Here is a 14,631-nt window from a genome sequence, read left to right on the forward strand (position 1 = left end):
TCAGTTTCATATGAATCACTTTATTTTATAGTGCAAGAAATGCCATTCAGAAAGAATCCTTCAGTTAACATACGTTCAGTTGAAACAAACCTTGCAGTACAGACAACCCCCCACATTTGCAGCTTTGAGTTTTGCGGATTAGGTTATTTCTAGATTTGATCAATATGTTCTCTCTAGGAATCTCTAGGTCCTCCAGCGCAACTCTGCTGGTGAAACGTCAGGAATAAACTCTTCCAGAACCCGGCCACAAAGCCCGAAAACCTCACAAAAAACTATGGATTCCAGTCATGAAAGCCTTAGACTTCACTCTTGAGAAGCCCTTTGCTAACCTTTTGCTAACCCAGTTCTTTGCTAACGCAGCTGAGCAAAAAATCCATATATCCCAGGGAGGGGATGAAAGAGGGCAGGTGCATACCTCCATACTGCTGGCCATAGTAATCATTGCTGACATACATCGTCTGGTGGGAGTCGAGGGGCACCGTCTGGTAATAGTCGTCGTAAGGGTCGTACAAGTGGATCTGGAAAGATAAGAAGTGGAGCAAATAAACGTTAACTGCAAGACATTCAGAAGCCAGGACAGCCTGAGAGCCAGGCACTAATTTCCGCATCCTCCTGCCTTTGCACTGGGATCATGATCAAAAAGTCTCCTCTCCAGCCTGAGAGGAAATAGATGGTAAACAGTGACAGGGACTTCTCCATGTTGGAAAATATCCGCATTTTATTTTTAAAAACTGTGTCTTTCATGGACTGGTAGGAAGCTCCAGGGGACACCAAAGTGGGATTCATGGGCCACATGTGGGCCATAGGCCATACACTGCACATCGCTTCTAATGCATAGTGTCAAGGTATCCTAAGACCTATGCAGAAACGTAGTTGGGGACCTGCTTAAGAACATTGTTGGATGCTTGTCTGTTGGTTTCCTCACCTCCGGTAAACTTGGTTTGGGGAAGCTTACAACAGCTTAAAGGTGGCTTTTGAGGGGAAGTTTGGTTGTTGTGTACTTTTTGTTGCTGTGCGCCTTCAAGTCATTTCCAACTGATGGCGACCCTAAGGCTATCATGGGGTTTTCTTGGCAAAAGTTGTTCAGAGGAGGTTTGCCATCGCTTTCCCCTGAGGCTGAGAGAGAGTGGCTTGCCCATGGTCACCCAGTGGCTTTCATGGCTGAGTGAGAATCGAACCCAGAGCTGTAGACCAATGCTCAAACCACTGCACCATGCTGGCTCCCTGTTGTTAAGGCTGGTAGAGAATTTCACTATCAAAAACCATGTCCTTTTCAGGTACAAGTATCCCAAAGTACATGTACTAAAAACCAATGAAGATACTGGGGGGAAAAGCTTTATGTATCAAAATATATTCATGTGTGTCAACACCAATATCTAAGGATAAGCAGTGAAATATTTAATCACCATACGTATAGCTACCAATGAAACTGCCAATGAAAAGTCCAATATAGTCCAAATCTTCCAAAGTTCTGCTGTAAACTAAATATGGCAGCAGCTAAATGTAGAAAAAAATCCTCTTCTCAAAGAGTGCATACAGTTCTGTGGAATCTTTGTCATCAAATATGATTATAAAACAAATAACTAATCCATGGGCAGTCAATAAGAGGCAATAATTCAAATAAATGGTGATAATTCAGGTCAGGAAGGAAGCAAGGTGGCACAGGTAGCAAGACGGCTCCCTCCGGAGTTGTACAGCCATTTCGACATCAAGGTCTTCTTCAGCTGAGACAACAGACATCTCCGGATTTCAAAATTATAAAGTACAGTTTCCAGCTTGCCATTTCATTATTCCCTCCCTTAAGACATGCCCTTTTACAAACAGCAAAATCAGCGAGTATGACCTTCTTGGCCAGTTGCTGTTTAATTCTGGGAGTTGTGCTCCTTGGTCAAGATGCCCTTTTCTCACCACCCTGGCAGCTGATACTTGAGCAAATATCATGTCACACAATGTTCCCATGTGCATTTCAAAAAAAGAAAAAGAAAAAAAGAACTTGAGTTTTATCAAAGGGAAAAGCCTCACTCAAGATGCTGGCACAGATTTCTAATACTTAGGAGACAGGTTGGAGATACAAGAGAAAAGGCAAAGGAAGACGGACGGTAAAGAGAGAGATGGGTGGGATGCTGCTGACTGGAAGCAATGAGGAAAAGAAAGGACAGCTGGATTTCCCATTCCAGTTATGTTTTCTTTAGAAAGCCAGCTGAGGCTTTGATTTCACAAGGCTTTTTGCACTCTTCCAGAATGCCTGGGGGCTCCGTGACATCAGAAAAATTGGCAGCCTGATCGGACTTATTGATCTGGAAACTGGAAAGCAGCTTGGTTTAAAATAGAGCCACAACGGTACGGGAAATGACTTTTCTGACTCTTGAGTAAAGGGAATGTGAGGTCAGGGGCCTCAGAGACTGATGCAGGGACAACGCCGCCCTCGTCTTCCCTATCACTCTCTTTTCAGGAGGTATGGAAACGGAAGCAAGGGCCATCTAATCCAGTCCCCTTCTGCCATGCAGGAATACACAACTACAACACTCCTGGCAGATGGTCATTCAACCTCTGTTTAAAGACCTCCAAAGAAGGAGACTCCACCATCCTCCAAGGCAATCTTTTCCACTGTCCAACAGATCTTACAGTCAAGTTCTTCAGATGAATTTAGTGGAATGGAAACCAGGGACAGACATATATATGCCACTGGTATGTGAGAATGTCAATTCAAATTCAAAATCCTTTGTGTATGGAAATGAAGTAGCAAGTCCCATTTCAACGATGGTCATTTAATGTTCTTAATGTTCCATCCTTTAAACAGGACTTGCTATTTCATTTCCATACACAAAGGATTTTGAATTTGAATTGACATTCTCACATACCAGTGGCATATATATGTCTGTCCCTGGTTTCCATTCCGCTAAATGCATCTGAAGGAGTAGACTAAAGTCTAGAAAAGCTCATGCTGCCAACTTCTTTCTTTCAGTGAGCCTGCAAGATCTCTCTACATACTGATTCTACAGACTAACATGGCTATAATTTGATTTCTACGTCAAGAAATGCTTCCGAATGTTTAGGTGGAATCTCTTTTCTTGCAATTGGAATCCGTTCATTGCCTAGGCTGCCTCTGCATTGCAGAAATAATGCAATTTGACACCGCTTTAACTGCCATGGCTTGATGCTATGGAGTTGTAGTTTTGTGAGATATTTAGCCTTCTCTGTCAGAGAGCTCTGGTGCCACAGCAAAGTAAAAATCCCAGGATCCATGGCAGTTGAAGCAATGTCAGACTGCATTATTTCTGCAGTGCAGATGCAGCCCTGCGATCCTTGCAGGTTTAAAGATGACCATCATGTCAACCCTCAATCTTCTCTTCTCCAGGCTAAAGATACCCAAGCTGGGTAAGCGGCGGGTAGCTTGGTTATTTATTTATGAACAGGTATATCTTGCCCTAGATCATGGGGTCTTGGGGTGGTCTATAATGAAATCAATTCAGGCTTCATTCACCTGTACAATAGACATTTTGTGATGAGGAAACTGGAAGTTATGTTGTTGTTGTTGTTGTGTGCCTTCAAGTCGTTTCCAACAGGTGGCAACCCTATCGTGGCATTTTTTTTGGCAAGATTTGTTCAGAGGAGGTTTGCCATTGTCTTCTCCTGAGGCTGAGAGAGTGTGACTTGCCAAATTCATCCAGTGGGTTTCATGGCCAAGCTGGGAATCAGACCATGGTCTTCAGAGTCATAGCCCAACACCCAAACCAAGGAAGGTGGGATGGCTCAAAGAGGTGGACAATGCGTCGACTTTTAGATGAAGCTGGACTGCAACGTCCACCAGGTGGGCTGTAAACAAAGAAGTTGTGGTTATCTTCCACCTCCACTCACCTGGGTTGCTTTGGTCTCCAGAATTGCCATCTTCCAGGCTCTGCAAGAAAACCACAATAGCATCAGGTCAGCAAACGGTGCCGGCAGAGACAGAAATGTGAAAAAGCACTCCCCTTGCCAATGTTCCTCCTCCTCCCACAGATTTTGCAGAAAGAAACTCAGGGAACACTCTTTTCTTGGAGGTCTAATGGGTCTTTGAATGAGGATCCTCCTAACTCTTTCAAAACAGCTTCTGCTCCTTCTGAAGGAGACCTCAGAAGTTCATCTCAGGGCAACTTATTCTTACTTTCTGAAGGACCAGGAACTTATTTTGTAAAATAAATGTTGTTGTTGTTGTGTGCCTTCAAGTCTTTTCCGACTAACTCTAAGGCAAGCCTATTATTGGGTTTTCTTGGCAAGATTTGTTCAGAGAGGGTTTGACCATTGCCTTCCCCTGAGGCTGAGAGAGTGTGACTTGCCCAATGTCACCCAGTGGGTTTCATGGCTGAACTGGAATCAAACTCTGGTCTCCAGAGTCCTAGTCCAACATTCAAACCACTATGCCATGCAGAGAGATATATCATCCTTTCCAACATTTCACAGATGAAAACTGGGATACATGTGGAACTTCAGAGTGTGATCAAGATGGGAAAAGGTACTGTATTAATGAGGAAAAGCATACACACAAGAAGAGGGTGCAGCAGTTTCCTTTTGTCCAAGCAGACTGGGAAAGGCTGATTTTGCCCCCTATTGTCCTGTCCTCTCCAGTGACGTCACTGGAGTTGGTAACTCATGGTGCAACCCTCCTCCTCTCATACTACACCCATACAGAATCTTTAGTAGTTTTTTATACTAATTTACTTATCAATTGTAACTCCCATATATCACTGAATGTAATGGTAACAGTTGTAACATAAACAACTAGCAAAGTTAAAACTATGCCTGACCACTGGTCTTTCCCCCACATTGAAATAGAATCATAGAATCATAGAGTTGGAAGGGACCGCAAGGGCTATCCAGTCCAACCCCATTCTGCCATGCAGGAACTCTCAGTCAAAACATCCCCGACAGATGGCCAGCCTTTGTTTGAAGACCTCTAAGGAAGGCGACTCCGCTACACTCCGAGGAAGGAGTTTGTTCCACTGTCGAACAGCCCTTACTGTCAAGAAGTTCCTCCTAATATTGAGCTGGAATCTCTTTTCCTGCAGTTTGCATCCATTGTTCCGGGTCCTATTCTCTGGAGCAGCAGAAAACAAGCTTGCTCCAGTCTCAATATGACACCCCTTCAAATACTTAAAGAGGGCAATCATATCACCTCTTAATCTTTTCTTCTCCAGGCTAAACACAGCCAGCTCCCTCAGTGTCTCCTCATAAGGCATGGTTTCTAGACCACCATTTTGGCGGCCCTCCTCTGGACATGCTCCAATTTATCAACATCCTTTTTGAATTGTGGGGCCCAGAACTGGACAAAGGATTATTCCAGATGAGGTCTGACAGGAGCAATAGAGTGGCACTAGTGCTTTCCTTGATCTAGACACTATACTTCTCTTGGTGCAGCCTAGAGTCACATTGGCCTTTTTAGCCGCCACATCACACTGTTGACTCATGTTAAACTTGTGTTCTACTAGAACTCCTAGATCTCTTTCACACATATAAGTCTCCTTAAGCCAGGAGTCGCCCATCCTATATATATGCATTTCATTTTTTCTGCCTAAGTACAGCACCTTACATTTCTCCATGTTGAAATTCATTTTGTTAGCTTTTGGACCAGCTTTCTAACCTATTGATTTCATTTTGAATTTCAATCCTGTCCTCTGGGTATTAACTGGATGTAAACTACTTTTGTCCTGTGAACTTTGTTTGCAGCAATGGAAATAAGCTGAAGACAAAGAGAGGAAAGCAGGAAGAGGAGAGAGAAACTGGGACATTTCAAAACCAGCTGAGAAAGTGGGAGGGCAGAGGATTAACTGGGACTGTCCCTGACAAATTGGGAAAGTATGATACATCCTGGATGCTAGAGAACCTGGGCATTCTGAGCTTGCAGCGTTGCAGTCAAGGAAGTTATTCAGCCACTAAGCATGAGACGTTTGTGCCATAACTCTTGCAAAATCACAATGAACCCATTTTGTCAGGCGATCCCAACCACTCATGTGCCCTGTCTGGAATCTGCACACTTGGCGGACCTGGTGCTTTTGGGGCCAATGTAGCTGGATTGCAGGATTGGGTTGCAGGGGGGGGGAGACAGAAAGAGAGAGGCTAGATGGAAGCCTAACCCACGCTGGCATAACTCTGTGGGCTCAACAAACCCAGCAGACACACAATGCATCTTGTTGTCCTCCTTTCGCTTACTTATTCATGATGAAAAATATTCATACATTGTCCTATATCCAAGGCAGCCAGCATGGTGTCATGGTTTGAGCACTGGACTATGATTCTGTTGTTATTAGTTGCCCAGGGTTCAAACTCCAATTCGATCATGGAAACCCCATGGATGGCTTTGGGAAAGTCACACTCTCTCAGCCTCAGAGGAAGGCAAAAGCAAAAGCAAACTTTCTCTAACAAATTTTGACATGAAAACCCCATGAAAGGTTTGCCTTAGGGTTGCCGCCAGTCAGAAATGACTTGAAGGCACACAACAACAACAAGAAAAGGAAGATATTATTCTTTATAAAAAATATCACCTAATTTTTAATGCTCTGCATCTTCTTTCTCTGAAGCAATTCACTATAGGCATAACTCTCAAGGCAGAGCTCATATCCCAACCGAGTGGAGAGAAAACACCCATGATAGCTTTGCCACAGGATTTGCATGAATCAGAATTAACTTAAAGGTACGCAACAATTTAAAAAGGAAAGAAGTTTTAAAACATTTTAAAAAATTTATCTAACTCTTTGGAGTAAACTGCTGTTTGCATAACCTTCAAATCATGGCTCATCTCTCGGGCTGCAACATTTCAGAGCCAGCTATCACCAAGGGGAGGAGAGAGAAACCCCCCTAGACACCAGTGTGTAAACAACACAAAGCTGGCCCAAAGGGGTGGAGAGTTTTCCAGAGTTACCGCATCCCTAAAGGAAACCGTTTGGTTCCAAAAGGAGGTCCCTGAGACACCAAAGCAGCCATTAAGTATAAACAACGCTGCCAAACACACACACACACACACACACACACACACACACGGAAATGTGAAGTCAAAGGCTTTTATGACCAGCATCCATAGTTTTTTGTGGGTTTTGGGGGCTCCATGGCCATGTTCTAGAAGAGTTTATTCCTGACGTTTGCATCTTCAGAGAGGATAGACTATGGAATTTATTGTTTAAAAGTGTTGTTTTGTTGTTGCTGTTTTTAAGCATCTTTTATGAGCCACCTTGAGTCCAGTTCTGGAGAAAGGGGGCATATAAATAAGATTAATTAATCTGCACACTCTTTTACGTTCTTCATCACCGTACCAAGAGTAAACACACATCTGCCATTCTGTAGACGATGGGCATGTCACTATGGCACTGCCCTGGCATTTTCTACATGCTGATGATGCACTTGGCCATCACACTGGATGCATTATCACAACTGACAGAAGGATTTCTCTAATGGGATTGCAGGGGGAACCATCTCTACCTTCCCTAACATCAACGTCACTTGATGCATCTGAGGCATCTATAATTATCGGCCGAGGTCACTTTGCAGGGCCAGCTGGGGAAAAAACTACTAGCCTTTGGTCACATTCTACAAATAGCCCTCAAGCCACACATAAGCATAGCACACGATCGGACATGCTGGACGTACATGGCTGAGGCTATCCCAAACTGGAGCCCTTACATCTATCTATCTATCTATCTATCTATCTATCTATCTATCTATCTATCTAGTATTTTTATTAACCAACAAAATATACAAACAGGTGCAGATCTAAAAGACATGCAAGGAAACATACAACGTGGAACAACAAGTCTAAATAACAACAAACAAAACTAACATGAACTAACACAGCACTTTATCACACTGAGCCAAATTGGCTAAATCCTGTAGAAACAGGATTTTAAAATCCTCAAAAACCCCGCTTTTGCAGGTAGTTTTTCAGATGCAGTTGCGTCAATGAGAAATAACGCAACATCAATCCGAACACAAAGTCAACAAAACACTCCTTTTTACTTTCAGGAAGTTCCTGAAAGTAAAACTGAAAGGATTTGGTCAGCTTTGAGTTCAGATTAATGTTGCGTTATTTCTCATTCATGCAAATGTCATCTGAAAAGCTACCTGCTTTTGTAGTCATTTCTAATTTCTTCTCGGGTGAACCCCAAACGTCGTATGAAAAATAACCCACTTTTGCAGGTTTTCTCCACTTTAAATCAAGTTTCTGCTCAGGATGCGTCCCGTGTGATAAACTCCACAGAAACATAAAAACCTAACAAAAAACAAACAGGGAAAGAAGGGATTCCAGCAAAGCTGACTATGGTTCTTTTACATTCCTTGTCTAACTCCCTCTGGTTTATTCAAAGATTAATGTGTTGTTGTTGTTGTTTAAATCTAAAAAAACCCCATTACATTGACCAAACTAATAATAAAGATCCTTTTTTAAATTATTGTGACTTTCCCAAGGTCACCTAATATGCTTTTAAAAAATATTCTAGCTGGGATTTGAACTGTTTTCTTCAGATTCATTGTCCAATTGTCAAACTGCTGTACCAAACTGGCTCTCTTATAGCAGCCTTGCAAACACCTAAAACCATAATAGAATCTCCCTTATTTTCCATAGAGTCAATCAACATCTTCCACTCTTTCCTAAATCTATTTGAAGTTTTATCATGTGTTAACAATCTCTCCATCACTACTAAATCATATAATTTCAATAACCAAATCTTCTGAGAAGGAGACCATTAGAAACAAAAAAAACCTGGTCTTCTTGGAAACAGGAATAAAAAAAGTGTGTGTGTGTGTGCATACATATCTCTAAACAAATTCTGCCATGAAAACCCCATGATAGCGTCGCCTTAGGGTTGCCATAAATCAGAATTAACTTAAAGGCACACAACAATTTTAGAAGGAAATAATTTTAAAATATTTTTTAAGTCATCTAATTCTGTGTTAATCTTTGGAGTAAATCACTGCATGCATCACCTTCAAACCAGAGTTCATCTCCCAGGCTGCAACATTTCAGAGCCGGCTATCACTAAGAGGAGGAGAGGGAAAACACCCGTAGGCACCAACAACACAAAGCTGGCCTAAAGGGGTGGAGAGTTTTCCAGAGTTACCGCATCCCTAAAGGAAACCGTTTGGTTCCAAAAGGAGGTTCCTGAGACACCAAAGCAGCCATTAAGTATAAACAATGCTGCCAAAAAACCAAGGGAGAAGAACATCCCATGTTGGGAGGCTCTTCCAAAATACTCTAAGAACCAGCCTTCCCCAGTAAGAGGCAGCCTCCAAATGTGTTTGACTACAACTCCCATTTATCCCCAGCTTGTATCCTAAAGTTCTCTAATTCCCATCGTTTCCCAATCAGAGCCAGCTTCTATATCTGCCTGTTGACAACTCCCATTATCCAGTGTTCTAAAGTACCCCCAGCCTTTCCTAGTCAGAGGCAGCCTCCCTATCTGCCTGAATACAACTCCCATTATCCTGTTAGTGCCCTTCAGTACTCCTACAACCAGCCTTTCCTACTCAGGGGTAGCCTCCTGTATGTGTTTGGTTGCTATACCTATTATCCCAAGTCAGCATCCTAAAGTTCTCTAACTCCCAATCTTTCCCAGTCCAGGGGTGGCCTCCCATGTGTGTGTACCTAGCACACTTTTGGCAAGACAAGTCCAAAATGGAATGATGCTGAATTGTGCAACTGGTTGCATAACAGTATAGTTCAGAGTTGCAGTGCCATAGTGCCATTGGTCACATGCAAGATGGAACCAGACTAGGATCTGGATCAAGGGATTCAAGCTGCAGGAAAAAAGATTCCACCCAAATCTTAAGAAGAATGTCCCAACACTCGAAGCTATTTGATAATGGAAGGGGTTATTTTGGGGCAGTGGTGGACTTTGGAGGTCCTTAAGGAGAATTTGGGGGTCATCTTTTAAGGGTGCTTTATTCATATATGGCAACAGTTTGGATGTCCCTTGTGGTCCCTTCCAACTCTATTATTCTATGGAGTTTATCACACAAGGAAAATCCCATGCAGAAATGAAGGTTTAAATCGGAAGAACCTGCAAAAGCGGGGTGATTTTCACATGACGTCATTGTTAAAGTGGTGATAACCCAAACAGAAAGTAGACGGAAAGTAGATAAAAGCTGCTCTTTTTTACTTTAGGAAAATCCCAAAAGTAAAAAGGAATGGCTTTTGTCTACTTCCAGGTTAACATCACTTTAACAACGATGTGTGAAAACCAACCCGCTTTTGTGGGTTTTTTTTTCTCCAGCTTTTTAAACCCGTCTTTGCACAGGATTTCCTCCATGTGATAAAGTCCTGTGACTCAGCTCCAAAGCTTCTATGTACAGCTGGCCCTCCGCATTTGCGGCTTTGATTTTTGCAGATTTTATTATTTGTGGTTTTGATGAATATGTTCTCTCCAGGAATCTCTAGATCCTCCAACACAACTCTGCTAGAAATTGACCATAGAGTTGTGCTGGAGAACCTAAAAGTTCCTAGAGAAAACACTTCTCTGGGCATTTGAGGTCCTCCAGCATGATTCTGGCAGATGTTGACCTCAGAGTTGCACTGGAGGACTTGGAGATTCCTAGTGGAATGAGGATAGTGGCAATGAATAAATATCCACAAATATCCATAATGCATCACTCTTATAACACTTTTTTACCCAGGGCCTATCAATAGCCCTGGGTTGTAGCCATCAGCTGGGCTTGTGGATAAGCAACCCTGCCATGACTTACACGGCATCATCCTCGCTCTCCGCGCAGAGCATGGTTTTGGAGCCATCCCTTTGCACAATGCACATGAGACACTCGCGGGTTCTTCCTTCAGGAGGCTGAATGTCTGGAAAACAAAAGAGGACGACAGACAAACACAGAGAGTTAATTAGAAAGACAAGCATATGGCGTTCTTCATCTGCAAGGGTCTGTTTTGATTTCATTGGTTGGCTTTTGTTATTTTATAACAGCTGGGATCTGGTTGGTGTCAGCCAAGATCTGGCAGCAGATATAGTTGGAGCCTCAGCAGCATAGCTGTGCTCCATCTCCTAACCCGAAAACCTCCCCAAAGCCACCTTCAAATCTAGCCAGCTGACATCCAGGGATGTAGTTCTCCAGAAGTAGTGAGTGTGGTGCTAGTTGGTTACAGATCCAGCTCCCTTATGCCAGGAGGGAACTGGATGCATAATCCTTCAGCGATCCACCCACCGACACCACAGAGACCAATCCCTGGGTACACCTGGTTGGATTTTACAGTGAGTTTCAGGGGCATTTACCATCATTGCAATGGTACCACGATCATACTTATAAATAGAAAACAGTTAAGATACCATAAGTCTAACTTATGACATTGTAGCTCACTAACAGGATGCAGCTGTCATAATTATTTTATTGGGGTTTTTGTTATTATTATTATTATTACTATTATTATTAACCTTTATTTATGAAGCGCTGTAAATTTACACAGTGCTGTACATACAATCTTTTTAGTTAGACGGTTCCCTGCCCTCAGGCTTACAACCTAAAAAGACATGACACAGAAGGAGAAGGGGGCGGTGGAGGGAAAGGGTAAGAGGTCCAGCAGTTCCTCTCTACCTCCGAGGCCTGGACCAAGGCAGATGGACTGGAGGGAGGGCTTGGCTTCATAGTGGATGGTCAATCTTCTTCCAGGGAAAATACATACTCTCAAGTAGGGGTTTTGTGGGTTTTAGAGCTATGTGGCTGTGTTCTAGAAGAGTTTATTTCTGATATTTCACCAGCATCTGTGGCTAGCATCTTTATCTTCCTCTGAAGATGCCATCCACAGATGCTGGCAAAACGTTGGGAATAAACTCTTCCAGAACACAGCCACATAGCCCTAAAAAACGCACAAAAAACTATGGATTCCGTCCATGAAAACATTCGACTTCGCATATTATTTTATTCATTCATATCCCACCTTTTCCCCTAATACAGTCAGCCTTCCTTATCCATAGATTTTTTATCCACAGATTCAAGGATCCATAGTTTGAAAATATTTCAGAAACATAATTTCCAAAAGGCAAACCTTGATTATGCCACTTTATAGAAGGAGCGATGTTACAGCATCTTTGAGACTAACTGAAATAAAGAAGTTGGCAGCATGAGCTTTTCTAGACTTCAGTCTACTTTCCTCTGATGCATGTAGTGGAGTGGAAACCAGAGACAGACATATATATGGCATACTGATTCTACAGACTAACATGGCTATATCTTTGAATTCTATGTGGAGATGATCAGACAGAGGATGGGATGTCCTTGTTCTGTCCTTACAGCACAGTCGCGAAAAGATTTTCACATCACGCTTATCCCGTTAGTGTCCCATCACTAAATTGCAATTGACCGTGATCGTGCGAAAGGCTTTCACATGATGTCACATTTATCCTATCATTGTGCCATCATTGAAGTGGAATCATCCTGTCCTTGCCCTTCATTTTGTAGTAACGGAAAAATGTGTTAATGCAATTCCACTTCACTGACAGTTTAATGATAGGATCAGTGTGAATATGTGAATGTCTTTTGCGCAATCGCTGTGATGGATGGAATAAGGACAGGATTTGCATCTGTCCCCCATCTGATAATCTCCTGTGTCAATGTTTGGCCAGGGGCAAAGAGATTCTTTGTGAGCGAGCATCATTTACCATCTCAAACCATGTCTTAAAGCATTGTCTTGTACCCCAAATTGTGGAAACAGCATGCCCTAAAAGGCAAGCCATCACATATTTTGTTATTCTGTGCTTACATGCCTTCAAGTCGACTTTGATTTATGGCAACCTCATCATGGGAATTTTCTTTGCTGGATGTATTCTGATTTCTTTGGCTAGATGTATTTTGGTCTTATGGGGCCTGAACAGGCAGGCCAAAATAAAGCTGCTTCAGGTCACTTTGAAGGTATGCTGTTTAAAAGATGCATGCATCCTAAGAGTCAGGAAGCCACACCAAAGCCATGCTCCAGTCCTAAGGATTAGAGCGCAGCTTTGGTGCAGCTTCCAGCCTCTCAAGATGCATGTGTCATTTAAACAGCATACCTCCAAAGTGACCCGAAGCAGCTTTATTTTGGCCTTTCTTTTTGGGCCCATGGTTACCCTAAGGCAGTGCTTCTCAATTATTTTCTGATATGCCCCCCTAGGAAGAAGAAAACATTTTGGGCCCCCCCGCGCGACTGTAAATAGTATCATTTGTCTATAAAATTGTTATAAGTACACCTCTGCATAACAGAGCCTCGCGCCCCCCCCCTGGGGGGCCCACCCCACTATTTGAGAAAGGCTGCCCTAAGGTGACCCTATCCTAGGGTTTTCCTGGCAAGATTTCTTCATAGGTTTTCCTTTGCCTTCCTCTGAGGCTGAGAGAGTGTGACTTGCCCAAAGTCATCCAGGGGCCTTCCAGGGCTGAACAGGGGTTTGAATCTTGATCTCCCAGGGTCTTCATCCAACACTCAAACCATTACACTATGCTGGCTTATAAAACCTTTAAATAATTAAATGCTGGGAAAGAGAAGTCAAGGGCTTGGCAACCAACGAAACATGATCTTATTAAATAAAAACAATAAAAGAGGCTTTTCACTTAATCAGGTCTACTGTTCATTAAACTCTGCTGAAAACGTTGATTAAAATTCCGGCTTGTAATCTTTATTAATGAAGACTTTTCATTGCTTTGCCTGGGATCAATGTCAGGCTCAAACAATCTTGTAATTAATCAACGGATTATTATCTTTCTTGTTCCTTTTAAAAGATGCACAGAATGGGTTTCACTAGCCGGAAGCTTATGAAAGGTTCACAGCGCAGGGGGTCAAGTTCCAGAATAGAGCCTGGGAAAGTTTTTAACATTTATTTTGGACTACAGCTCCTAAAAAGAGAAAGAGAAAGCAAAGGTCAGAGGAGTGTTGCATTATTGCATAAGAGCATCTCTGCTGCATCAATCCAAGGCTCCTTCTCGATCAGCACCTTGCTTCCAAGAGAGGACATCGGGAGATGTCTGGAAAGCTTACAAACAAGTTGTTGTTATTGTTGTGTTCCTCCAAGTCATAAGCAAATCGATCATAGAGTTTTCTTGGCAAGTTTTTTCAGAAGGGAGTTGCCATTCCCATCCTCTGAGGCAGAGAAAGTGTGACTTTCCCAAAGTCACCAACTGCTTTTTATGTTTGAGCAGGGATTTGAACTCTGGTCTCCACAGTCCAGCACACAAATCACTACACCACACTGGCAAAGCACAAAGGCAAAAGACTCCCTTATATTAGCATATATTGATTTCAGTCAGGCCTTTGACAAGGTCCCTGATGACATTCTTGCAAACAAACTAGTAAAATGCAACTGTTAGGTGGGTTTGTTGGTTGACTGGCCGAATGCAAAAGATGTTCAGCAATGGTTCTTCTTCATCCTGGAGAGAAGTGACCAGTGGGGTTTCCAGTGGGGTTCTGTCCTGAGCCCAGTTTGTTATTCAACATCTTTATCAGTGACTTGGATGAAAGAATGGAGGGTATGCTTATCAAATTTGCAACTGACACCAAATTAGGAGGAATAGCTAATATCCCAGAGGACAGGATCCAAATTCAAAATGACCTCAATAGATTAGAAAGTTGGGCCAAAACTAGCAAAATGAACTACAAAAGGAAGAAATATAATTAAACTCTGTAATTAAACTCAGAATTTCTCT

The 14,631-nt window shown here is 42.6% G+C and overlaps 2 protein-coding genes across 2 annotated transcripts in view; one reads left to right on the plus strand and one right to left on the minus strand.

The window, feature by feature from the left end:
• FAM168A (family with sequence similarity 168 member A) overlaps window positions 1-14,631 on the plus strand; it is a 438,953-nt gene that overhangs the window by 122,978 nt on the left and 301,344 nt on the right. The gene's annotated exons all lie outside the window — the stretch shown is intronic.
• PLEKHB1 (pleckstrin homology domain containing B1) overlaps window positions 1-14,631 on the minus strand; it is a 145,765-nt gene that overhangs the window by 96,063 nt on the left and 35,071 nt on the right. The window contains exons 4-6 of the mRNA XM_042459632.1: window positions 10,705-10,807; window positions 3,859-3,898; window positions 416-518 (exon numbers count right to left, since the gene is read on the minus strand). Coding sequence (XP_042315566.1) covers window positions 416-518; window positions 3,859-3,898; window positions 10,705-10,807 — 246 coding nt within the window. The remainder of the gene's footprint in view (window positions 1-415; window positions 519-3,858; window positions 3,899-10,704; window positions 10,808-14,631) is intronic.

The sequence above is a fragment of the Sceloporus undulatus genome, chromosome 3 (assembly GCF_019175285.1).
Source record: "Sceloporus undulatus isolate JIND9_A2432 ecotype Alabama chromosome 3, SceUnd_v1.1, whole genome shotgun sequence".
NCBI lineage: Eukaryota > Metazoa > Chordata > Lepidosauria > Squamata > Phrynosomatidae > Sceloporus > Sceloporus undulatus.